General features: G+C 39.8%; 1 protein-coding gene across 4 annotated transcripts in view; it reads right to left on the bottom strand.

The window, feature by feature from the left end:
* The window catches only part of LOC144685866 (CCR4-NOT transcription complex subunit 6), a 74,069-nt gene that overhangs the window by 31,362 nt on the left and 14,860 nt on the right, over nucleotides 1-27,847 (bottom strand). For 2 of the 4 annotated variants that reach the window (XM_078550837.1, XM_078550840.1), the window contains exons 2-6: nucleotides 21,170-21,291; nucleotides 16,422-16,608; nucleotides 10,092-10,177; nucleotides 1,060-1,164; nucleotides 906-974 (exon numbers count right to left, since the gene is read on the bottom strand). In XM_078550837.1, coding sequence (XP_078406963.1) covers nucleotides 906-974; nucleotides 1,060-1,164; nucleotides 10,092-10,177; nucleotides 16,422-16,608; nucleotides 21,170-21,281 — 559 coding nt within the window. In that variant the 5' untranslated portion in view covers nucleotides 21,282-21,291. Of the gene's footprint in view, nucleotides 1-905; nucleotides 975-1,059; nucleotides 1,165-10,091; nucleotides 10,178-16,421; nucleotides 16,609-21,169; nucleotides 21,292-26,446; nucleotides 26,530-26,697; nucleotides 26,907-27,847 lie in introns of those variants that run through there. The other 2 variants (XM_078550838.1, XM_078550839.1) reach the window with 2 other exon arrangements.

The raw sequence follows: 27,847 nt of genomic DNA on the forward strand, positions 1-27,847 counted from the left end.
AGATGTCTTATTGCAGTTATACAGGGCCACGTTGAGGCCACACCTGGAGTATTGCATGCAGTTTCAGTCTCCCTAATTAAGAAAGGATATATTTGCCATAGAGGGAGTGCAGCGAAGGGTCACTAGGCTGATACTGGGGATGGCAGGACTGTCGTATGAGGAGAGATTGGTTCGACTGGGCCTTAGAAGAATGAGAGGGGGTCTGATTGAAAAGTATAAAATTCTAACAGGGCTAGACTGGCTGAATGCAGGGAGGGTGTTTCCCCTGGTTGGGGAGTCTAGGACCGGGGCCATAGTCTCAGAATACGGGGCAGGCCATTTAGGGCTGAGATGAGGAAAAATTTCTTCACTCAGAGGGTGGTCAACCTGTGGAATTCTCTGCTGCAGAAGGCTGTGGAGGCCGGGTTACTGAGTATATTCAAGAAAGAAACTGATAAATTTTTGGACATTTGGGACATCAAGTGGTATGGAGAGAAAGCGGGAATATGGCATTGTGACAGAGGATCAGCCATGAACATACCAAATGGCGGAGCTGGCTCAAAGAGCCGAATGACCTACTCCTGCTCCTAGTTTCTATGTTTCTATCTCCTTCCCTCTATTTGGTGGTCTAGAATTAAATTCAGCAGTGGACAGCCCAACCCTAACCAAGATACCTCTAGTTTTATTTTAAAAAATATATTTTACACACTAATTATCCCTACACTGCACTAATTTTTACTAAATATTACAAAGAATTAATCAACTTCATCCATTCAACTTTGGTGAGATACTACAGTAATTTGCACTAAATTAATATCCTATGAATCATATGCTTAACATCTGAAAGCTTGGAATTTTATTGATTTGCTAGTTATTTTTAATCCAATTTTCAACATGATGTTTCAAGAATATAAAGTTAATTTCACCTGAGGGATGCGTTCGTTCTGGTTCTTGTAGGACAATCCACGACCTTGGTGGAGGCTGCTCCGGCTGAACTATTGAAGAACAAATTACACATTAATTTGACAAAAATCGGTACCTAAAAACTAAATAAAAACAAAACTAGGTTTATCTACTTACTTCTTTTTGAAGTACCTGCCAAATTATCAAGCAGATAATTCAGTAGCCTACGAGTTCCATCTGGTTCCTGATAGAGGCTAAGAATTTCTTGTGCCAAAGGATTTCCTATGAATCATATGGAAATTTATCAACCAAACTGGTCCACAAATCAATTGCAATGCAAACAGCAACATCATTATCTTCCAATAAAGCAAATACAAAGCTTATACTTTAACTATCTCTGCGTGTATTCTCTCTTCCCTTAAGCAAAATGCAGAAGACTTTATGACTGATGACAACCAAATAGATATGCTCTCTCCTCCAGCTCTCAACTTGAGCTCAGGCAACCACATTTGGCTTCAACTGGGAAATTGCATCCATAAACTGAAGCCACTTGAGCATAGGAAATATCATCAAATAATTTTTACTTTCAGTACAGAATACGAGCATCAGTGGATTGACTTTGCAGTTTAAGGCTTGAGTTACTGGAGCTGTGTTGTATTTTACCTGGATGTTACAGTTCAAACTGACAGTTTTCATTTGATGCCACAAGTAGCACAGGTAAGGTTGAAGACATCAGTTGAATACGAGTTGCATATTCTGGCCTCTTGACCAAAGCAGGAGAATGTTATCTATCACAGGGGTTCTCAATTGAGGTTTCATGAGAAGGCTTCAAAGATAACTTAAGGGATGATAAAATAAATACACCATTGCATGAAGATGGGAATCAAGCAGAGTAAACTCGCAGCGCCAGTCCCAACTCTAGCTTCTGTTTGCCCCCTCCTATTTGCCAGGATCTACGCTATTCATTGCATTTTTGTATGCTTTTCTTTTAGTTTCTCTTACCCCTCTTTAGTTGTCCATAGCTGTCTTTTTAGGCAAATTATTATTACATCTTTAGGGTATCACAAAGTCTTTTCTGCTTATCTCCCACTGATCTTGTGTCATTTTACCCATGAGCAGATTTGCCCAATTTACTGTGGATAGCCTCTGTCTTGTTCCATTGAAGTCAGCCTTACTTAAACCGAGAATCTGAGTACTGTAGCTGTTTTTCATTTTTCTCTTTCAAACATGATGGCATTGTGGTATTGTCACTGACTAGTATTCCAGCAACCCAGGGTAATGCTCTGGGGTCACGGGTTCAGATCCCACCACAGCAGATGGTGAAATTTGAATTCAATAAAAATCTGGAATTAGAATTCTAATGATGACCATGAAACCACTGCCGACTGTCGTAAAAACCCAACTGGTTCGCTAATGTCCTTTAGAGAAGGAAATCTGCCGTCCTTTCCTGGTCTGGCCTACATGTGACTCTGGTCCCACAGCAATGTGGTTGACTCTTAAATGCCCGCTGAACAAGGGCAATTTAGGGATGGGCAATAAATGCTGGCCTAGCCAGTGATGCCCACATCCCATGAATGAATATTAAAAAAAATTGATCATATTATGATCAATGTTGTTAAAATGTTCAAGCTCTCATTAGGCTGTTAACTAAACTCAGCTCATTGATAAATCTAATATGACATGCCCCCTTGTTGGTTCTCAGACATATCGTCCTAACGTTATGCTGCATAGGTGTTGCTCTCCCCCTCCCTGAGCTAATTGACTCTGTTGCTTTTCTACTTACACACCTCACTCCCTGAATGCTCGCACTGCCATACATCAGTAACTGCAACTACAACCCATTCAATTCAAGTATCCCATAACCACTGAAAACAGCCAATCACGAGCCCGTCTATGTCTGTCCACTTCAGATTAAATTTTTTCTCAGAATTTAGCTTAACAAACATATCAACACTAAACCTTGCAATTGTTCCCTGCATGGACTTGACATACTCAACCTTTGTCTTCATTCAGCTTTGGTCTTGTTTGATCAAAATCTATCTCAGTTTAGACAAATGGTCAACACAATCCCAGTCACAGAATAATTAACAATTATATTCTAATTGCACATTTGGAAATAATCTGCAGTAGGATATTACCCACTGATTTTAAGGGCAAGAAATTTCTGTCCTCTACGCTGGACTAAAAAAGCATGCATGCACATATAAGGGGCAACTTGTATGTGGAAACTGCAAAATATAGTTAGCTGGTTGTGTGACACTCCCCTCTGGAACAGCTGCTGCCTAAATCCAGTATTGAGTTAAGCATTACTCAGCTGTTCAAATGTCAGCGACTTGCACTAGGCTGCATGCAAAGAGCTACTCAGCATCCAATATCGACCATATTTTTAAAATACTTGAGAGCATCTGAGTCAATTTAGCTGATTTAAGAAACTGAGTTGTCAAACCACGCACCTTGAGTTGGGCTCAAACACTAAGTCGGAAGTAAGTGCCGAGAAGTACTATGCAGAAAATACTGGTTTTAGTAACAAGTTAAAAAGAAAAATCAGCTGAACTAGCTTAACATTTATCAAACCCCTGAGCTGCAAACTGGTATTTTACCTTAAAGTCCAAATTAGCTGTTCAAATTACTGGTCAGTACTGCTCAACAATCCAATAACACACATGTAAATCAATGGAATGCATTCCATGTGTGAGGGTCATCATAAGGCAGAAATAGAGACAGAATTTTTCTAAAATGAGCTACAGATAATATTAAGCCAGCATGTTCTTGGAATTTTTAATTCAGTTCCCTTACATTGCTGAGTATTGTAACTCCAGGCTATAAATTCAATTAAAAAAATCTTGTAAAACAAATGCTGTTATTGACACGGGAAGAATTATGATATTTTTATGTAGTTGTGACATCATTTTTGGTATTGCAACTGGCTATTCCTGATGGCAGTGAACAGCAATCCTAAAAGAGACCACCCCACCAATGACAAATTTTGTAACAAAACTGGAACATAAATTTGCCTAAATTTTATTTAATGAAATTTAGCAAAACAACTTAATTAGATTGTGTCATACTGTATTAAACCATTGTAATTAAGTTTTCAGATCTTTAACACAAGAATCTATTTTAATAATGTACTTCTAATTTTATTAATGTCCTTCAGGGAAAGAAATCTGCTGTCTTTACCTGGTCTGGATTAGGCATAACTCCAGACCCAGACTATCGTGGTTGACTCTTAAATGACCTAGCAACCCAATGATGTGTATCAAACTGCTACAGAAAAGTTGAAAAAAAACCAGACAAACCATCAGCATTGATTTAGGCACCAGAAATGACAAAGGCATACCATGCCCAGTTGCCTCTGCAAAGTTCTCCTTAGTAACATGTAGGGCCTTGTGCTAAAATTTGGAGCTGCTTCATCGACTGGTCAAGCAACAGCCATAGTCATCCTCACCAAATCATTAAGGGGAGGTGATGGTGTCGTGGTAATGGCACTAGACTAGCAATTCAGAGGCCCAGGCTAATGCTCTGGGTACATTGGGAATAAGTCCCAAATGGCAGCTGGTGGAATTTATATTCAATTAATGAATTAAAAGTTAGTTTCATTAATGGTGATCATGAAACCATTGTCAATTTTCATAAAAACCCATCTGGTCCATTAATGTCTTAATGAAATCTACCATCCTTACTTGGTCTGGCCTAATCCAGACCCACAGCAACGTGGTTGATTCTTAAATGGCCTTGCAAGCTACTCAGCTGTATCAACCTGCTGTAGAAAAGTCAATAGGGAATGGACCATCCGGCATTGACCTAAGCACTGAAAACGACAACAACTCTGCAAAATCCTCCTTACTACCATCTGCAAGCCTGTGGCAAAAATTGGGAGAGCTGTCCCACAGACTAGCCAAGCAACAGCCTGACATTGTCTGTAAGGTATGATTCTGTGAGTATGACTATGTCCCAGACACCATCACCATCTCTGGGTATGTCCTCTCCCACCGACAGGACAGACCCACCAGAGATGGGGGCACAGTGGTATTCTGTTGGGAGGGAGTTGCACTGGGAGCCCTCAACATTTGACTCCAGGCCCTATGAAGTCTGAAGGCATTAGGTCAAATATAAAAGCTTCAAAATGAAATTCCTGTTACCACCTTCCACACACCCCTCAGCAGATGTATCAATACTTCTTTCCATGTTGAATACTTGGAAGAAGCACCGAGGATGGCAAGGGCACTGAATGTACTTTGGGTGCGGGGCTTCAATGTCCATCACCATGAGTGGCTCAGTAGCACCACTACTAACTGAGCTGGCTGAGTCCTAAAGAACATAGCTGCTAGACTGGGTCTGTGGCAGGTTACCGGGGAACCAAGAGGGAAAAACCTCCTTAACCTCGTCCTCACCAATCTACCTGTTACAGATGCATCTGCCCATGACGGATCAGGAGGAGCGACCACCGCAAAGACCTTTTGGAGACGAAGTCCCGTCTTCACATTGAGAATACCCTCCATCATGTTGTGTGGCACTAACAGCATGTTAAGTGGGATAGATTTTGAATAGATCCAGCAACTCAAAACTGGGCATCCACAAGGCACTGTGGGCCATCAGCAGCAGCAGAATTGAATGACTGGCATATCCCCCTCCTCTACCATTACCGCCAAGTTAGGAGATCAATCTTGGTTCAATGAAGAGTGCAGGAGGGCATGCCAGGAGCACCGCCAGGCATACCTAAAAATGAGGTGTCAACGTGGTGAAGCTACAACACAGAACTATTTGCATGCCAAATAGTGTAAGCAGTACACAATAGACAGAGCTAAGTGAGATCAGATCTGAGCTCCCAGCTTATATTTCACCTCTCTCCTAACTATACTTCAATTCTGTTGAAGGGTCATGAGGACTCGAAACATCAGCTCTTTTCTTCTCTACCGATGCTGCCAGACCTGCTGAGTTTTTCCAGGTAATTCTGTTTTTGTTTTGGATTTCCAGCATCCGCAGTAGCTTTTAGCTTTTTGTTTTTATATCTGAGCTCCGCAGACCTGCCTCAGGCCTGCCATATCCTGTCGTGAATAGTGGTGGACAATTAAACAACAAAATGGAGGCAGCGACCCCACAAATATCCCCAGCACATCAGTGCAAATGACTAGGCTGAAGCTTTGCAACAATCGTCAGCCAGAAGTGTCCATTGAATGATGCATCTTGATCTCCTCCTGGAGGTCCCCAGCATCACAGATGCCAGTCTTCAACCAATTCAATTCACTCCACATGATATCAAGAAGTGGCTAAAGGCACTGGATACTGCAAAGGCTATAGACCCTGACAACATTCCGGTAATAGTCCTAAACACTTGTGCTCCAGAACCAGTTGCATCCTCTGCCAAGCTGTTCCAGTAGAGCTACAACATTGGCAGCTACCCGACAACACGGAACATTGCCCAGATATGTCCTATCTACAAAAAGCAGGACAAACCCAGTCAGGCCAATTGCCACCCCATCAGTCTACTTCTGATCATCAGCCAAGTGTAAGAAGGTGTTGTCGACAGTACTATCAAGCAGTACTTACTCAGCAATGACCTGCTCGCAGATGCTCAGCTTGGGTTTCGACAGGGCCATTCAGCTCCCGACCTCATTTTGTCCAAACATGGACAAAAGAGCTGAACTAAAGAAGTGAGGCGAGAATGACTGCCCTTGATGTCAAGGCAGCATTTGACCAAGTGTGGTATCAAGCAGCCCTAGCTGCTTGAAGAGGGAAAACTCCTCACTGGTTAGAGTTAAACCTAGCACAAAGGAAGATGGTTGTGATTCTTGGTGGTCAATCAGCTCAGTCCCGGGACATTGCTGCAGGAGTTCCTCAGTGTCCTGGGCACAACCATCTTCAATCACTTCAACAATGACCTTCCCTCCATCTTAAGATCAGAAGTGGGGATGTTTGCTGATGATTGCTCAACATCATTTGTGATTCCTCAGATACTGAAGCAGTCCATGTCCATATGCAGCAAGACCTGGTCAACATTCAGGCTAAGGCTGACAAGTGACAAGTAACATTAGCACCAAGCACGTGTCAGGCAATAACCATCTCCAACAAAAGAGAATCCAACCATCGCCCCTTGATGTTCAATGGCATTACCATCACTGAATCCCCCACTATCAACATCCTGGGGGTACCATTGACCAGAAACTGAACTGGACCAGCCATATAAATACTGTGGCTACAAGAGCAGGTCAGAGGCTGGGAATTCTGCAGTGAGTAACTCACCTCCAGACTCCCCAAAGCCTGGCCACCATCTACAAGGCACAGTCAGGTTGTGATGGAATACTGTCCACTTAACTAGATGAGTGCAGCTCCAACAATACTCCAGAAGCTTGACACCTAGCAGGACAAAGCTGCCCACTTGATTGGCACCCCAACCACCACCTTCAACATTCACTCTCTCCACCAATGACACACAGTGGCAGCAATGTGGACCACCTACAAGATACGCTGCAGCAACTCACCAAGGCTCTTTCGACAGCACCTTCCAAATCTGCAATGTTTATCACCTAGAAGGACAAGGGCAGCAAATGCATGGGAACATCACCACCTGCAAGCTCCCCTCCAAGCCACACACCATCTTGACTTGCAACTATATCACTGTTCCTTCACAGTCACTGGTCAAAGTCCAGGAACTTCCTTCCTCTCAGTATCATGATGTATTCATAACTACATGAACTACAGCAGTGCAAGAAGACAGCTCACCAATTTCTCAAGAACAATTAGGGATGGGAAATCAATACTGGCCTAGCCAGCGACACCCACATCCCATGAAGAAATAAGTTTTTTTTTAAAAAATCATACCTTTAAACCAATGTCACAGATTCCTCCAACATCATCCCTGGGTATATCCTTCCCACTGGCAGGACAAGCCCACCAGAGAATGTGGCATAGTGGTATAGAGTCAGGAGGGGGTTGTCCTGTGAGTCCTCAGCATTGACTACAGACCACATGATTTCAGGGCATCAGGTCAAACATGGGCATGGGAAACTCCGACCGATTACCACCTACTGCCTTCCCTGAGCTGATGGATCAGTACTCTTCCATGTTGAACAACAACTGGAAAAGGCACCAGGGGTAGCAAGGGCACAGAACATATTCTGGGTGGGGGACTTCAAAGTCCACCACCGAAAGTGGCTTAGAAGCATCAGTAATGACCGAGCTGGCCAAGTCCTGAACGACACAGCTGCTAGACGGGGCCTGGGCCAGGTGGTGAGAACAACAGGGAAATACCTACTTGAATTCGTCCTCACTAATCTATTTGCTGTACATGCATCTGTCCATGACAGCTGGTAGGAGTAACCACCGCAAAGTCCTTGTGAAACAAGTCCCATTTTCACACTGAGGACACAATCCGTGTTGTGTGGCACTACCACCACGCTAAAATTGCAAGGATTCAGAACGGATCCAGCAGCTCAAATCTGGGCATTCATGAGGTGCTGTGGGCCATCAGCAGCAGACCTATAATAAACCTCAAACTGTAGCTTCATAGCCTGGAATATCCCTCACCATTACTATCAGGCCAGGGGACAAACCCAGATTTAATGATGAGTGTCGGTGAACATGCCAGAAGCAGCACCAGGCATACCTAAAAATATGAGATGCCAACCTGCTGAAGCTACGACACAAGATTACAGGAATTGAAAATAACAGAAGCACGATGCTAAATAGCAAAAGCAGCATGCTATAGATGGAGCTAAGTGATCCCATAACCAAAGGATCAGATCAAAGCTCTGCATTCCTGCCAGATGTGAATGGTGGTGGTCAATTAAACAACTAACCCGAGCTCAAAAAAATCCTGATCTTGGATGATGGAGGAATCTAGGACGTCAATGCAAAGGACAAGGCTGAAACATTTCCAACCGTCTTCAGCCAGAAGTGCCAAATGGATGATCAATCTTTACCTCCTTCTGAGGTAACCACCATGGCAGATGCCAGTCTTCGGCAAATTCAATTCACTCCACACAATATTAAGAAATGACTGGAGCTTAGAATATGGATTGAGTATAAACATCAAAAAGACAAACAGGGTAATCAGGAAGAATACATTAGAAGAAACCAGAGTAAAGATTGAAGTGGATGGTGTCATACTGGAACAAGTGGATAGATCTGTCTACTTAAGGCAAATTATAACAGAAGATGGTAAATGCGATGCTGAAGTCAGGAGGAGGATAGAGATAGCTAAAAGTAATTTTGTGAAGATGAAGTGTAACATCAAGAAGGCTCAAACAGGGAAAAAAAACTCTAAAATGCCACATTCTATCCACTTTCCTGCAGGTCATAGAAACTTGGACAATAAATAAAGATCTATGGAAGAAAATAGCGGCCGTTGAAATGTGGATGCTATACGGTATGCTCAAAATTCCATCTTTAGATCATAAGGCAAATGAGGAGGTGCTCGAAATCGGAAGAGCAAAAAGAACTCTAAAAAGTGACATCCAGGAAAGAAAAATATCAGTATTTCAGCCATTGGATCAGAGTGCGAAAAGCTATAGAGATCTTTTCTAGAGGGAAAACTGGAGGACAGCAGAGAGAGAGTAGTCGGATGGTGGATGTCACTGAGTAGTTGCAGATGAGCTACAGTGGATGAGTGAGGATGGTGCAAGACAGACAAGTGTGACATACCATGACAGCGGATCTCCTGGTAGGAGTAGCTACAAGCAAGACAGGACAGGAAATTATGGAACTCCCTCCCCAACACTGGGTGGGTGTAACTAAAACACATGGACTGGCTCATCACCAAGGGCAATTGGGGATGGGGAATAAATGTTGGCCTTGCCACAAAGCCTATATATTTTAAAAACCTCACGTCAGCATTCTCAGGCACTATATTTTGAATCCATGTAATTCAAGAGCAAAGTGGCAATCCAATTACAAATTTCATAGCGCTGTGCTGCTCACTATGATGCTCCAATACAATTGCTTGAATCATGGGGTGAGTACTACACAGCCTTCCAACACTTGACACCTGTTCATTCATTCAAAATGATAATTTCATTGAAATGCAAGTGATTGAATGGCAACTATGGAAGCTGGCTGCACCAGCAATCAATAACGTCCTGAGGGATGGAAGGAGAGATCTAGAAAGAAAAATGCTTTCTACATTTAACGAGTTAACTTATGGAATTATAAATCCAGTATTTACTAGGGTAAATGATCAATACAACATTGGACAATATGGTTCCTCTTACCTTTCAAACCCAGGGTCTGTAATTGAAACAACTTTCCAAGCTCAAACGGTAGAACCCGTAACAGGTTATTGTTCAAAAGCAGTTCCCTGAAAGGAACAAAAGAAAATTTTTAAAATGTGTACCCCCCTAAATCTTAAGGGTTACAACAATATTATTGGGCCAACATATAAAAGGCAATCTGATTATGTTAAGAAATCTGTTTCTTCCCTGATACTTTAGAATGGAAGTTAAGCAGAAGAACGTGTGACGCTATTAGTGTGTGGACTTGTGCAGAACAAAAAAAGTGAAAAATATTACATATTTACTTAACACAAAGGGTAGTTATTGGTGGACATATGCAGTTACTATTATGCAAATTGGCCAGCAAGAACACAATGTGAAAGAATGTCTCCAAAACTTGGTCAGTTTGCACTGGTCTTTGCTTAACACGAACAGCAGTTCCTGAGCCTCCCTGTTATTTTTAAGAACTTGTGGGACTTGCACTATAATTATCCATGAAATTCACTGTAGAAGGTTAGGGCTGGTAATTAAGAACGCAAGTACTCTTTGTTAGTGCATTGCCAATCAAACTCACTGGCCCAGAAAGGCAACAATTTAAATTGTTCTGCCTCATTCCAGTATGTACTTTGAGTTTTATTTTTTTTAAATTACTTTTCCTTTGTTTCTTTCCCCTCTCTTAATCCAATCAACCATCCTTTCCCTCTTTCTGTACCCGATTTGGCCAGTTCATCCTCTTTCTCTGTTTCTCCTCCAATTCTTTCTCAATCCTCAAGTTTCATTGGTTAAGGAAATAGTCTGCTGGCTGTTTACCTCCTGACACTGCTTTCAGCTTGCACTATGCGGTTGTTACAGCAAGAAAATGTCCAATGGCATATGTGCCTCACACCAGCAAGATTTAGCCTGCTGTCTTAACATACACAATCGGCTATCTTCATAAGAAAACATAGCCAGAGTAATCACACCACCTGTTCACCAAAATTAGTTAACCTATTACTGCCTAAAATCAGTCCACAGATAAGGCAAACAAGTCTGAACAGGCAAGGTGAATGAATGAAGTAAATTGTAACTCAAAATCTATTATATATTAAAATTTAACAGTGAGTCTGTAAAGTTCCCTTTCAAAGTATACTGAAAAACTTGATCTATTTTCTCTTTGAAGCTGACACCTTTAGTGTCAGCACTGTTACACTTCCAGGTGAAGTAGTGATGGAAGCTTAAAATATTTCACTGCTATCATGTGCTATTAGTTGGTAAAACCAATAACTGAAACCATACTTTGTCCCTCTGTCAGCATACAATCCCCATACAAGAGTTGCTGATTACCATGTACAATTCCATTTGATGGCAATATTTAATAAGTTTATTTTTCAAAGTCATGTAATCTTTATTTACATTGAAATTGGTTACTCAATAGGATATTTGGATATCTACTGATCTTAGCTTTCATTAAAAAAATCTTGAACTCATCATAAAAGGTGATGCAATTAATCATTCAGAAAAATTATTAAAGTGAAAAGGAGAAATCAGATCCACATAGAAAACATTGCTCTTAAAAAAAATTCTCATGATTTTTATTGGATTTTAAAAAAAAACTCAACAGCAATTTTTTTTGGACTAACAATCTCTAAATTTGTTGATTGTTATCTTCTGTAATGCTGTTCATGAGAAATAACACCATATTTTTATGACAGGAACTATATATCTGCAAAACATAAAGTACTATTCTTCTGAAGTACAACTGTATGTACCCTTAAAGCTACAGTTTTTAAGTATAAATTCATTAAGAGCAATTAAGAAACTGCCGCTGTTCAATAAATAATGAACTTGTTCATAAAATGTCATTAAAAGAATGCAAACATTTGAGATCCTACTTCCTATTCTCAGGCAGTCCTTTGTTTCTTACGAAGTTTCTTGGTGAAACTAAACACAAAGTTGAAGATGGCATGAAGTGCAACAACAGCCTATTCTTAGATTGCATAACAAATGGCTAAAAGCATCGTAAGGTACTTCACAATTTAGGCACAAGGTAAGGGAACACAAAGCCAGGAAAGGAAATTAGAAGGGGTGACCAAAGAAGGCTCTCGCTCTTTTAACAGAATTTCCCAAACAGTAATGCAATTTTCGTGGAAGGCAATTGATTTGAAAACAATTCAAACTCAGAAAAAACTACGATAAAAAGGAAAGTCAAAATTTTACTGGAGAAATCTTTGTTCCTCCTTATTGCTCTTTATAATGATAGGTCACAGATGCCCAAATATTTTGTCTTTGTTATGGCACAACTATGTGCTGGAGATTCAGCTCTGTACTTTGGAGCAGCAGCAGCCTTCAAGGCCCAAACAGACAATTAATTGTATTTATGGACCATTGCTTAGGCCTGGAAGATATTACAGATAGGTTTCAACAAACAACAAAACAAGGGAAGATAGTAGAGAAGAAAAAATAAACAAGCACATATCGGTTAACCTGCAAATTGTCAAGTGGAGTACAGGAGATGGTAAAATGGCAGAAATGAAACTACCATAAAAAAATAGGAGCCAGACTCAGTGCAAATGACAAAAGGTAACAGGCAGATTGAAAAGCAGCATGAAAGCTGGTAAAACACAGACTCCAGTGGCCTAGGCCAACGAGAAGAAATCAGGGTTCAGATTACCTCACCTGTATCCTGGTTTAACAAGCGGGCTTCCCACTCATACCCATACTGAGGTGGTAATACTGTGAAATTAGGTTAAGTGTTTAACCAAAAAGAACTATCACCAAATGCAAAGAAAAACTGACAAATAAATAAGTTAGAAATTTAACTGTGTTATTTCCTATCCTCTATAATGCAAAGACTATTGTAAATGCTGCAGATGGTATGTTTGTGCTTTATTATTTTGTAATACGTTCCCCCCTTTAATATAAACATTGTTCTAATATCCTAAATTGGAAAACTAGTGAAGTAAAAGGAGTAACCAAGAGCTTCCATCTTGAAATAGGTTTTTGGAAAATTTTTTAAAAACATTTCAAATGTGATAAGTAGCAAGCTCAGGTAAAGCCAAATTCTAAACTACAAAATAGTACAAAAATGACAGGGCTTTATTTTATCTTCATCTCAGTGACATAACAATTAAGTGTCATAACTAAGTAGGTGTTGTGAAATGCATTGTTTTGTCACCTCTAAAAATACAAAAGTGGTTCTGAGTGCTAAAATAGCTAGAAATTAAACTTTAATAACAATTTTCTTTAACGATAAAAATGTCATAAATTTGTATGGATTGAGATACTATCTAACAGTGAAATGTGTGACATATACATTTGTGATCTGAAATTTAATGCAATATTCAATTCTATTTCTCAACAAATGGATGCTTCAACCAGTTCACTATTTTATTTTAAACATCAGTCCTCCCACCAAAGAAACAGCAAATAGAAAAATTATATTTGAATCTAGTCTAAAATGTAAGTTGCAATAAGTATGCAAGTCTGAACACGTACTGTAGACTGCTGTAGGAATATTTTTTTAAGTTATTAAAGATACTTCAGCTTGCATATGATACACGAAACATACAATTCTAGAACTGAAGTTATGAATTTCAGTCAGAGCAACGCCAGGTAGTTCATTTAACCACTTAAAAAAAAAATCAGATGCAGCTTTAGGTATTTTAGTATCTTCAAACAGCAGAACTGTGGCCAAACGCCACAGAAATCCCTTTCCTATTAGGGGCAAAAGGCACTAAGCTTTTGTCTCAAATTTACACTATATAATTAAAAGACTTGCATTTATACCGTGCCTTTCGCAACCTCAGTACATCCCAAAGTGCTTTACAACCAATTAAGCAGTCACTGTAATGTAGGGAATGTGGCAGCTAATTTGCACACAAGCTCCACAAACAGCAATGTGATATTGACCAGATAATCTTTTTTTAATGACATTGAGAGATAAATATTGACCAGGACACAGTGATATCTCCTCTGCTCTTGGTTTAATGTCTCATCCAAACTTTTAGCATTGCTTCAGTGCTGCACTGGGGTATCAACCTTGGCTTTCGTGCTTAAGTCCTGCGCCAGGACTTGAGCCGCAATCTTCTGACTCAGTGGCAATAGTATCCTTTCTCTCATTCTTTAAATTTCTTGCACTTCATTTCAGCTTGCAAATTCCATATACCAAAACATTGGTCTCAAAAGTGCAGAGCTTACAGAACAAACTTAGTATAAACAACATACAAACAACTACAATTTACAAAAATGGTTACCATATTGCATTAGTTATTCAGCCATAACATAAATTTACTTATACCTGAGCCTTAACTGACAACATAACTTAAGTTGCTCAACACTATGTGCACAATTCTTGACATGAATGTCATATTAACTATTCGACTGCCAGCTACTCCAGGAGCCATGAACTCCCTGACTTGGGAGACTGTTTTTTTAAATCCTGCATTACCTTCCACCCACTGAGTGATAGTCTTCTAACTACTTTCAGCAGATGCCACAACCTCAGACAAAGCCAAGGGCCTCAGCAGTCATATGAACCTGGGAAGCCATTTTTTAAATCTGCTGAATTATTTATGTAAAAATCGTAGAATCATAATGTACAGTAAGCCATTCTGCCCATTGTGATTGTTCTGTTTGAAAGATCTATACAATTAGTCTCACACCCTGCTCTTTCCCCATAGCTCCATATTTTTTTCCCTTCCAATTATGTATTCAATTCCCTTATGAAAGTTCCTGTTGAATTTGTTTCCATCACCCTTTCAGGCACTGCATTCGAGATCATGTCCATTTGCTATGTAAAAAACTCACTTCCTCGTGTTGCTTGTGGTTCTTTTGTTAATCACCTTAAGTCAGTGTCCTCTCGTTACTGACCCTTCTGCCTTATTTACTCTTATCAATACCCCTGATGATTTCAAACACCTCTATAAATTTCCCCTTACCCTTCTCTACTTCGATCAACCCCAGCTTTTCTGCTCTTCACGTAGCTGAGGCCCTTCAACACTGGTACCGTTCATTAGTAAATCTCTTCTACGTCAACTCTAAGGCCTCAACATCATCCTAAAGTATGGTGTCCAGAACTGATGATAATACTCTAGTTGAGGCACAACTCAAATGATTTTGCATAACTTTATTAATAGAGACAGAGTGTAAAAGTAATGGAGTCAAGGATCGCATCCATGCATTTTAAAACAAAAACAGCCTTTTCCATTTGTTCTGCCACTTCAAAGATTTGTGCACAAACACTCTCAGGTTTATCTAATCCTCCAACTCCATTAAAACTGCACCAATTTACTTATATTACCACTCATCTTTCTACCAAAATGTATCACTTCACTCTTATTGGCGTTAAATTGCAGCCACCATTTTTCCCATTTCACTAGTTTTGTCTTTGGCTGACCACTGCAGGACACCACTGTTTACTTCCTTCTAGCCTGGGAAAAAAGGCTTTTCACCAGCAACATTCCCTCTAATTTTAATCTGTTGCGCACAACCTCCTTGCTGCACTTTGCAGTCTCTTTAAGATTGCTGTGCAGCCACACTTGCACACATTAAAGGGAATGTTGATTGTATGCAGATTGTTTGTTTCACTGAGGAGTACGTTGCAGAATGCAGCAAGGCTTAAAGGGAAGATTATTCACTGCTATACCCTCTTTCTGCCCCTTCAAAGTATTTCCATATTTTCACTAAAAGATTTTCCTTCACTTATATGTGGTCAAAACAAACTTAAAACAGATTTTTAAAAAATTGAACAATGAAAGTTCTGAAAATGTAACTTTTCTGCCAGAATTTATGATTTTCTAATTTTTTCTGTATTCTTACATTTGAAATGCTACCACTTATCCACAGGATTTTATTTTAAATAATAACTTTCTTTTTAAGCGCCTTCAGCATTTCACCATCGATTCCAAGGCTGAAACCTACATCTTTAAAATAGTCTCTAATTAGCTGAAAAGGCATGTTTTCAGCCAGCTGCCAGAACAGTAGGTTTAACCTATTGTATTACAGGGATGGCCAGGTCAAAATTTTTCAAAGATCTAACATCAAGCAGTTCAAGTGCTCAAAATAATGTTCAGCTCATCAATAATTTATCACAACAAATGATCTTGTCAGCAGTGCTCACTACTGTTGCCCTCAAAATAAATTAATGCGAGTGCTGACATTAAAAATACAGCATAGTAAAATAATTCAAATTTTTGTTTAAAAGAATTTAGATATTTCCATAGTGTGCTTATATTACAAAAAGAATTTAGATATTTCCATAGTGTGCTTATATTACAAAGAGCTTATAAGCATACAATCTTTGAAATATAACAAATCACAATATAGACAATTTTCCTCAGTTGAAAAATTTACCTGAGTGATACCATGTTTCCAAGCTCTGACGGTAAACTCCGTATCTTGTTGCACGATAGGTCCAAATATACCAGATTATGCAATTTGGCAATGTCAGGAGGAATACGTGAAAGGGAGTTGTCACCAAGATGCAATGCAGTCAAGTGTGTTAGTGACCACAATGATGAACTCAAACTTCTAACTCTCCCTACACAACAGATAAATGAACAAAAAAAGTTATGATTTCTTTCCATTTTGTTTCAATTCCCCTCAGATAAACAGGCAATGAGTTGAGTAAAAATATATACACCAACATTCATAACTTTGCTGCCATTTAATATGTTCCTAATGTATGCGTTAATACATAAGTATACAAGATCACATTCTACACAATTTAAATAAGGACAAAATATGTGTAACACAAGAAATCACCTAGACTAGGTGACACAGATTTAAAGTTTTAGGCAAGAGATGCAGGTGGATTGTGTGGAAGAACTTTTTTTTTTAAATGCAGAATGGTAATGACCTGAAAGGTGGAAGCAAAAATAATCAATGCTTTCAAAAAGAAATTGGATGGGCACTTGAAGGGAATAAACTTGCAGGGATAGAAGGGAAAATGGGATTAACCACTGCACCATGGAGTGCCGACATGGACTCAATGGGCCAAACGGTCACCTTCTGAGCTATAAATAACTCTATAACTTGAAGGTAAAAAGTTTGTTTTTGAAGTAATTAGGCAGTCCCATACTTATTTGTCTTAGCTAACATTTGGTAAAACTAGAGCCAGGGAAGGTGGAGCAGTCAGAAACTATATAACTTCAACAACAACCTGCAATTAAATAGTGTCTTATAGTGGGTAGTAATACATCCCAAACCATCTGCGAAGTGATGGAAAATGTCATTAACAGTGCTATCACGCTGCACTTCCTCAGCAATAACCTGTTCACAGATGGTCAGCTTGGGTTCCACCTGGGGCGCTCGACTCCAGACCTCATTGCAACCTTTGCCCAAACATGGACAAAAGAGGTGAATTCCAGAGATGACTTGAGAGCGACTGTCCTTGACATCAAGGCAGCATTCAACCAAGTTTGGCCGTAGCAAAATTGAAATCATTGGGAATCTGTGGAATACTCTCCACCTTTTGGAGCCCAATCATCTCAGCCCCAGGACATTGTTGTAGGGCTTTCTCAGGATAGTGGCCTAGGCCTAACAACCTTCAGGTGTTTCATCAATGACCTTCTTTCCATTATATGATCAGAAGTGCGGATGTTTGCTTATGATTGCACAATGTTCAGTATCATGCACGGCTTCAGATACTGAAGCATGCCGTCTGTGCCCGTATGCAGCAAGATCTGGACAACATTTAAGCTTGGGCTGCTAAGTGGCAAGTAACATTCACCCCACATGTGCCAGGCAATAACCACCACCACCAAGATAGAATCTAGCCATTGTCCCCTGATATGCAGTAGCATTATCATCGCTGAACTCCCCACTATCATCATGGGGGTTACCATTGACCAGAAACTTAACTAGGCCAGCCATATAAGATACTGTAAAGAAGGAATTCAGTGTTGCGTAACTTGCCTGTCAACTCCTCAAAGCCTGTCCACCATCTAAATGACACAAGTCAGGAGTGTGATGGAATACTCTCTGCATGTCTGGATAAGTACAGCTCCAGCAACACTCAAGAAGCTTGACACCATCCATGACAACGCAGGACCCCACCCACCACCTTAAATATTCACTCCCTCCACCAGTTACAGTGGCAACAGTGTGCATCATCTACAAGATGCACTGCAGCAACTTGCCAAGGGTCCTTCGACTGCACCTTCCAAACCCATAACCTCTACACCCTAGAAAGGGCAGCAGATGCATGGTAACACCAACACCTGCAAGTGCCCCTATAATCCACACCATATTGACTGGAACTATATTGCCGTTCCTTCACTATCACAGAGTTAAATTCCTGGAACTCCCTAACAGCACTGTGGGTGTACCCACATCAAAGACTGCATCAGTTCAACATGGTGACTCACCATCGACTCCTTCTCAAGGACAATTAAGAATGGGCAATAAAAGCTAGCCTTGCCAGCCATGCACACAACCCATGAACAAATTTTAAAAGTCCCAAAGTGCTTCACAGGAGCATTATCAAACCACATTGGTCACCTGGCCACACAAAACATTAGGACAGCTGCACAAAAAACATAATCAAAAGTAGGTTTTAAGGAGGCTATGAAGAGAACGAGAGAAAGGAAGAGGAGCGTAGGGAGCAAATGCCAAAGCTTGGAGCCAAAGCAATTGAAGGCACATGATGGAGTAATGGAAATCAGGGATGGACAAGTGCCAGGATTGGTAGAATGCAGAGATATGTGATGGCAGAGCTGGAGGAGATTTCAGAAATAGGGAGGAGAAGCCAGAGAAGATTTGAATACATGGATGAGAATTTTAAATTTGAGGTGTTACCAGGCTAGGATCCCAGGGTAGGTCAGCAAGCACAGTAATTTGGTGCGAGTTAGGATACAGACAGCAGAACTCTGGATGAGCTGATGTTTATGGAGATTGTAAGCCAGTTGGTTGTCCAGGGGAAAACCGGAACAGTCAAGTCTGGATGAGGTTTTCAGCAACAGATGGGCTGAAGCACGGACAGAGACGGGCACTATTACACTGCTTTTCTCAGCCTGAAACCATGCAAATGTCAGAAAAGGATCACTCTCAAAGTATCTATCCTGACTCAGTGCAGTGCATCCTGTCAACTATAGATACTGTAACCATAGGGTGCCAGCAATGCAAGATGTGCATATGGAATCTAGTGGCAGGGGGACCAATCAAGCAAACTATTCTCTCCAGGCTCCTGTTCAGCTTTGAACGTTATGGCTGCACAAATCCAGGCAAGTATTCCACCATGACAACAACCTGAATTTATATAGTACCTTTCACAACTTTAGGACATTCCAAAGTACTTTACAGCCAATGAAGTGTTTCTAAAGGGTTGTCCCTGTTGCAGTGTAGGAACCAGCAGCCAATCTGCACACAGCAAAATCCCACATAAGAATGATAAAGCAAAGGAGGCCATTTGGCCTATCATGCCTGTGCCATCTCTTTGAAAGAGCTCTTTTTTTGAATAGTGTTACAAGATCTTTTATGTCTGTTTTGAGAGGCAGGCAAGGTCCAAATTTAACTCCAAAAACACAGATCAAACTTCTGACTTGTGCACCTTGTATATGGTCAAGAAACCATGCAGGGTTGAACTGAAGTCATGTAGACAGATGGATATATAATGGTTAGAGGGTTCCCTTCTCTGCAGTATATTAGTTGTGGTCTGGTAGCTTGTGTGGTTTTATTTTAATAGTAGCCCACAAATGGCCAGATTTATGGGTTCAATTTCACAAACTGCCATGGTGGAATTTGAACTCTTAACCCCTGTTGGTGGCCTTTGCAGGTTACATTCAAATCCAGTACAGAATCATCTGATGAAAGTATCCAAATTGAAAATCATTTGGACTTTTGTAGTCCAAAATCACAGCACAAAATTGCCCATAATGTGGTTAAAGAAGAATAAACAGGACTATGGCTTCACAGTTCGGAATGTCATATTTCATTTTATTTCATGTTATTCCAGGGTTCTAATCTGCAATTTCATTGTTTATAATTAGAATCATTGGTTTATGGTAACAAGTAGCACTAATTAGATGACATGGGACTTATACTATCTTCTGCAGAGTGTATTCTGTGTGAAAACACAAATCAATAATATCGGCCATAAACAGATAACTAAAGGATAAAGTTAACAGATGTTGGAACACAGTAGAAGAGGCATTACTCTACATCTAGCTCTGCTGTACTGGAATCAGTGACTAAAATTGGGAAAGTACATTCCATTGTGTAAGAAATTGGGGTCTTGAATAAACAGATATTTTCTGCGTAATATAACACCCCCTAGAAAGCTTTCTAAAAAGGCAACAATATTTAAACAGTCTGTGGAAACAGGCAAGGTCACTTAGTTCATGTCATCATTCCAAAGTTAAGATGGTGTCTTCTGTACCCCCTTATCTATGCAATTGGTTAAAAAGGACCAGCGTATGACCCTCAGCAAGATGTAAACTAAAAAGCTGATTTTGAGCAGGGTGACATACAAGGGGGGTGGTAACCGCCCTGATGTTTTGAGTATCTGTCCTGTACCCATTGGTCAGATTAGACAGACGATTGACACTGGATAAGCTACAAGCCCCCCTAAAAAAGGGCACACTGTCATACTGGTGAGGGGCTGCAGAGGTGCTGGTGAGGTGTCCATGCTCGTTGGGCAGCTGCCTTCTTCAGATGGAATATGGACCAGAAGAGGAGGAGGAAGATCGAGAGAAGAATTTCCTAACACTTTGACTAGAGAGCGAATGCTGTTACCACAAGCTGTTACGGGTCGTATACCTTTCTCGGTCTAATTAGTTAATGTATCATACCTAAACTATCTTAAAATATAAAAAATAGTTGACTGCCTATTTAGGTATCTGCGGTACCGAATCCAGGAATCTTACAATTACCTAGAACATAGAATATAGAATATAACCTTCATGGTCAGCTCAAGTAAAACTTTCTTGTGAATTTCAAATCATGATTACTACAATATATGCCAGGTGAGTGAATATGCTTAATGCTCTCCAAAGTTTTGATGCATTGTATTTAAGTTTTATTTTAAAATATAGGTGAAATGACATATTCTTAATAAAGCAGTGCAACATTCTAATTATCTTGGTTCCTTGCACAATACTTACCACTGATCTCCAACTCTGCCCAGTATGATTTCTTCCCATTTGCTGCTTCTTCTGAAGACATAATTGTGTACATTCTCCGTGGATCAGGTGGATCATATTTTTCCTTGGGCATTCCGGTTACACTGAAATGGCAATACAAATTAAAATGTAATATGTTCATATTTCCAGACACTAATTAAAATCAAATTTAATACTACACCACAAATTACACTCCTTTGTCAGCCACTCTAACCTTTACCCCATGCACTCACTGAAGCTAAACCAGACCATTCAAAACCTCGTCTGTTTGACTCAGAGCTAAGTTTCAAACCACACATCCTTCTTGCCAGAGCTGGTTATTTTAACTGCAGCCACGACACTGCTGAAACCTCAATCCATGCTTTTGCAATCTCAAGACATAACTTCTTTAATGCCCAACTTGGATATCTTCTACCAAACTCCAAGTAATGCAAAATATATACATGCTCATATTAAGTCCTGCACACAGTCAAACTTACCTACCTACCTCCCTCCCTCACACCCACCACCCAGAACATCCATGCCATCCTCCATGATGTACATTAACTCCCAGTCCCTCAACTAATTAAATTTTAAATCTCATCTCCAAATTCCCTCCTGTCCCCATCCCAGCATTCATTTGCAGCTTTCTACAGCCTTCTAACCCTTCTCATCTTTCAGTGCACAGACATGAGCGTGGATTCTGTTCATTTATCTATTTTAGCTTTTTTTCTCCCCCCATCCTAAAGCATCATTACACATTTTATACAGTAATGATATTATGCGATAGAATTGCCACTTTTATTTTTCTGAAATCTTCAATTATGGCAGAAAAGTGAGTCCCAGTGCACTGCAGATGAATTTAAGTCTAAAAAGATTTGTTACTATAGATTTAACTTGAACCCACTCATTTACCTGTATAGTCACCTCTTTACAATTGGTTTCATCCAGTTAATGACTCTGAAATCATAGCTGTTCATAAACACTTTGTATATTTATACTTTGTCAAAAATGCTCCAACATAAAATAGCCCTATTAGGACTTCCAAGGAAGCTTCCTGAGGAATGCAACTGAATACAATTTAATTTTGCTACCAATGCCAATGACTATTCCTCTTACATCTCATTCTCCAGCACTTTTGCAATTTCTCTTTTAATCACCTGTCTCACAAAGTTGAAATGTAGATGTTTTGTGAGGTTTCATGTAACAATTTTCCTTCCACCAAAATAAAAATGCATGTCCAATTAAGTAATAGTTGTCAGTCAAGCACATTTGCTGGAGGTCAAATCAGCCTACATTTAATGAGTTTATTCTTAGTTCACCTCCTTATATAATTCTAATAATTTACATTGAACCGTTCTTACATCCTCATCATGTGCAAACTGATTTTAGAGCTGCTTGACACATGACACTAATCAGGATCAGTTCATTTTTTTATTCTATTTCAATTTAGTTGGGGTTCTTTCAGTAGGCAACATATGGTAAATGTTCAATGCAATGAATATGACCTTCAATTATCACAATGATTTACCAAAATGTATCTACTAGTACTAGTGGTGGCACTTAATTTTTTTAAAAATCAAATGATGCAAACTAAGTTGCAAATGATCAAAAGTAACAACTGGCAGTGAAGTGGTGTGTGCCACATAGAGCATTTACTGCCGTATTACAGGTATTTCTAATGTAGTTATGGTGCAAGGGGATGTTCCCAATTACATTTGAGGGAACTCAGAAAGTGAAGGTAAGATGGACAGTAAAGGATACTGACATTCTGAGGTCAGCCTAGCTAATGCAACATCGTTCATGCATGCACTTTATCAAAACCACAAACTACTTTATCAACATGCGCAAATTACATCAAACTAAGGACTTATAATTACATCAAATTCAAGATTTTCAATTAATGTAATTTCATGTAAATTCTGTACAGATTTATTTACAAAGTTTATTTTAAAATTCCATGCATGTTTCCTGGCATACAGAAATTCTTTGGTTGATAGAGTACTGTAATGCATTGGTTAGGTAACTGGGCTAGTAATCCAGAGAATGCAAACTTAAACTGCACTCTAGCAGCCTGAAAAATTAAATGAGATTTTTAAAAATTCTGCAGACAGAACAAAAAACAGCCAATACCAGTAAAAATGACCAAGAAGCTGCTGGAGTGTCCTAAAAATTCAACTAGTTCCCTAAATTTCTTGAAGGATGGAAATTTGCCATTCTTACCTTTCGACCCACACTAATGTTTTTGACTCTTAACTGCAAGCCACTCAGCCTATCAGTCTAACCAGTGAGTCTCACGTCAGTGGTAGGGAAACTATTGGAGAAAATTCTGAAGGAGAGTATCTATCTCCACTTGGAGAGGCAAGGTTTGATCAGGGATAGTCAGCATGGCTTTGTCAGAGGGAGGTCATGCCTAACAAATTTGACTGAATTTTTTGGGGTGACCTGGTGTGTAGATGAGGGTAGTGCAGTTGGTGTAGTTTATATGGATTTCAGCAAAGCCTTTGACAAGGTCCCTCATGGGAGACTTATAAAGGCAAATGCACATGGGATACAGGGTAATTTGATAAGGTGGATTCAAAATTGGCTTAGTTGTAGGAGACAGAGGGTGATGACAGAAGGCTGCTTTAGTGACTGGAAGTCAGTGTCCAGTGGCGTACCACAGGGATCTGTACTGGGTCCCCTATTATTCGTCATTTATATAAACGACATAGATAACTATGTTGGGGGTAGGATTAGTAAGTTTGCAGATGACACAAAGATTGGCCGGGTGGTTAACAGTGAGGTTGAGTGTCTTGGGCTACAGGAAGATATAAATGGGATGGTCAAATGGGCAAATAAGTGGCAGATGGAATTTAACCCTGAAAAGTGAGGTGATACACTTTGGAAAGAGTAATTTGACAAGGAAGTATTCAATGAATGGCATGGCACTAGGAAGTTCTGAGGAACAAAGGGCCCTTGGCGTGTGTGTCCATAGATCTCTGAAGGCGGAAGGGCATGTTAGTGGGCTGGTGAAAAAGGCATATGGGACACTTGCCTTTATCAATTGAGGCATAGATTACAAAAGTAAGGAGGTCATGTTGGAGTTGTATAGAACCTTGGTGAGGCCACAGCTAGAGTAATGTGTGCAGTTCTGGGAGCCACATTATAGGAAGGATGTGATTGCACTGGAGAGAGTGCAGAGGAGATTCACCAGGATGTTGCCTGGGATGAAACATTTAAGTTATGAAGGGAGGTTGGATAGACTTGGGTTGTTTTCGTTGGAGCAGAGAAGACTGAGGGATGACCTGATCGAGGTGTACAAGATTATGAAGGGCATGAACAGGGTGGATAGGGAGCAGCTGTTCCCCTTAGTTGAAGGGTCAGTCACGAGGGGGCACAAGTTCAAGGTGAGGGGTAGGAGGTTTGTGGGGGGGTGGGGGGGGGGATGTGAGGAAAAATGTTTTTACCCAAAGGGTGGTGACGGTCTGGAATGCACTGCCTGGGAGGGTGGTGGTGGCGGGTTGCCTCACATCCTTTAAAAAGTACCTGGATGAGCACTTGGCACGTCGTAACATTCAAGGCTATAGGCCAAGTGCTGGTAAATGGGATTAGGTAGGTAGGTCAGGTGTTTCTCAGGTTTTGGCGCAGGCTCAATGGGCCGAAGGGCTTCTTCTGCACTGTGAGATTCTGTGATTCTATCAAACTGTTAAATAGTGGTTTAAGACCACCATGACCGTTTCAAGTCAACTAATCCCAACTTTTCCAGTGATGCCTACTCCAAAGAATGAACCTTTTTAAAAATGCAGATTCTGACTTCGAAGTCTTTAAGCCAACTACAGTCCTGGCTTTTATCATAACCAACTATTATTACAAGTAGCAACAGGATACAGAGAACATCTAATGGTAGAACTCTTAATGAATACCAACATATTCATTTACACAAAATAATTCGCAAGCACTCCAGCCCTCCATTCCCATGACATTTGGTTAAAATTTGAGAACTAAAAAATGGTGTCACCTTTTCACTGCCTACATGCTGAAAGACCTTTCAGGTCTTTGAATCTCATCAAAAAACACAAGTTTATGAATAGCATACTTCAAACTGGAGAAAATGCAAAAGTGTTCAAAAATCATATAGATTACTAGAAGTTAGGAACCTATATTTCCCCTGTGACACTTCAGCCTTTCAGATTCTCAGTACCTCCTTCAGCAGAAATGTACAACAGTTGAGATTATACAATTTTCCATGGCTACCAGTTTGATCAAAAAGTTAAATTATTGCAAGTGGGGAAGCATGGAAGGAAAAACAAACAAAAAAATAGGTGGTCTGCTCCTTGAACTTACAATTTTTAAAAAAATTCCAATCACTAAACAATACAAATTTAAAAATGGGGATTCAATGCTGAAGAAAATCATAAAATTTAAATTAACCAATTTTCTAACTAGGATGACTTTGTGATAATTTTGTAAAGATCACAGTTCTGCTGTTTTATGCTACTTCACAATCTGACCAGAAATGGTGAAAATGACCCGCTTCCGAAAAGTAATTTGAGATAATTGGCAGGACGCTGTACTATTAAAGGCAACAGATTTTGGCAATGGCCTTAAACCCCTTTCTTCACTATTCTTTTGGCCCAAAGCAGAAATGTCACCTATGTTAGCTCTTCAAATATTAAAGTTATTCAGACAAGAAATTTCTTCAGCCACAACAAACTCTACATGAATGGGTGAAATTAGCAATTGGGAAATGGGAGTTATAGAATATATAGTGAGGTTTGCAGGAGTCACTTGAAATAAATAAAGTTTTATATCACTAGCATAAATTGAAATAGTAGTCAGTAAAATAAATCTCTGTCACTTAATCACAAGGCATATACACAGGAGAAAGATGTATACATGAAACATGACCACTTTCACTTCACCTTCATATTCAAAGCTAATTTTGTAATCAGGGAAAAATGTACACTAAGCCAAAGGCAGCAAAATTAGGGTGACCAAAAGCTTAGTCAAAGAGTTAGGTTTTAAAGGAGCATCTTAAAACGAGGAAAGGTGGAGAAGTTTAGGGTGGAAATTCCAGAGCTTAGACAAAGGAAGTGGGGATGCACAAAAGGCCAGAGTTGGAGGTATATAGAGTTCTGAGAGTTGAAGGGCTGGAGAAGGTTACAGATATAGGGAACGACGAGGCCATGAAGAATGGGAATTTAAAAACTGAGGTGCTGGTGGAGCAGAAGCCAATGTAGGTCTGCAGGTACCGGGGTGCTGCTCACTTTCATACTTGTAAAGGCATAGAATACTCACACTCCAAGGCAGTAACAAATCTCAAAATATGAAAAGAAAAGATCTTCACTGGTAAAATTTGTGACATCTGAATCCTTGACACCGTAAAGGCCTTAGAGAACATGCTAAACAGAATAATCCAACAGATAAGAGAAGCTCGTTAAAGTAATGAACAAGACTAATAAAGTGGCAGACATATTATAGAAGTCAACACAAATAATTTTAACCCCATGTAATTTACTGTTAAGTCATATTTAGAACATCTTACGCACCTGACTTTCAAGAGAGCACTGATGTATCAGGCTGTTCAGAAGAGTGGCAAGGATGATTCCAGGATTTGCATATCAGTTATGATGGGCAAAGCCCAATCTCATTAATTAACAGTCTTCAAACATTACATTTATCAACATTAAATGAATCAGCTGAAGGATAGCAGATGAACTTCAATTTGTCTAGACACTTCATTCACACTCTTGCTCTCCTTTGTTTGTTGGGGTGAGGGTGAAAGGGAAGAAAGTAAAAGAGAATATCAATTCTGAGCAAATGTGTTCAAGGAAGTACAGTGCTGGAAAATTCCAGCTATTTAAGATCTGCATCGTGTGCTACAACTTATAACGAAGTATCATGTATAGATCATGGGGTCAAAAATGGAAATGCTGCCGTTTCTGTTTTCACGCACAAGGACACTTTTTACTTCTGAAGGAAAGTCATATTCAACTTGAAACGTTAACTCTATTTCTCTCCCTACCGATGTGGCCAGACCTTCTGAATATTTCCAGCACTTTGTTTTTAATTACACTTCTTACTTTTCTATAGCTCCGAGGGGCTTTTATTGAAGAAACCCAGTACAGTAGCATTAAATAATTTAGAAATATTTCAGAATAATTGCCATGTTTTAATGTACACATTCTAACTACTGCTAAGAGCAGGCTCAGGCTTCTTAAATTGAAAATGCCTATAGAAAAGATTCAGTTTTAAAGTACTAGTAAGTTAGGATAAGAGACAGTGCAATAAGTTTCAATTTCAACTACTAGACTTCTATAGTCCCTTTAAAGGTGCAAACATCACAGTGTGCTTCACAGAAGGACGAGAAGTCAAGCTTAGCAATGACCACAGGACACAGAACATTACAGCCTAGGAGGCAATCATTTGGTTCACTGTTACTGTGCTGCTTCTTTACTGGAGCAATCCAAAATTAATCCTATTCCTCAGATATTCGCGTAGGTGATACAGGTTAAGGTTTCCCCTAAAAGATGCAATGGCCTCTGGCCTGTGGCAAAGAATTCCATGTTCTTGCAATTCTATCAAGAAATTTTGCCTTACCTCTCTCCTCAATCTCCCCAGACTTCACTTTTCCAGTGGAAACAGCATTATGATTTTGTTTCTCCTCATAAATATAATTTTAGCCCTGCTAGCATTCTT

Source organism: Cetorhinus maximus, chromosome 10 (assembly GCF_964194155.1).
Source record: "Cetorhinus maximus chromosome 10, sCetMax3.hap1.1, whole genome shotgun sequence".
In the NCBI taxonomy this organism is placed as follows: domain Eukaryota; kingdom Metazoa; phylum Chordata; class Chondrichthyes; order Lamniformes; family Cetorhinidae; genus Cetorhinus; species Cetorhinus maximus.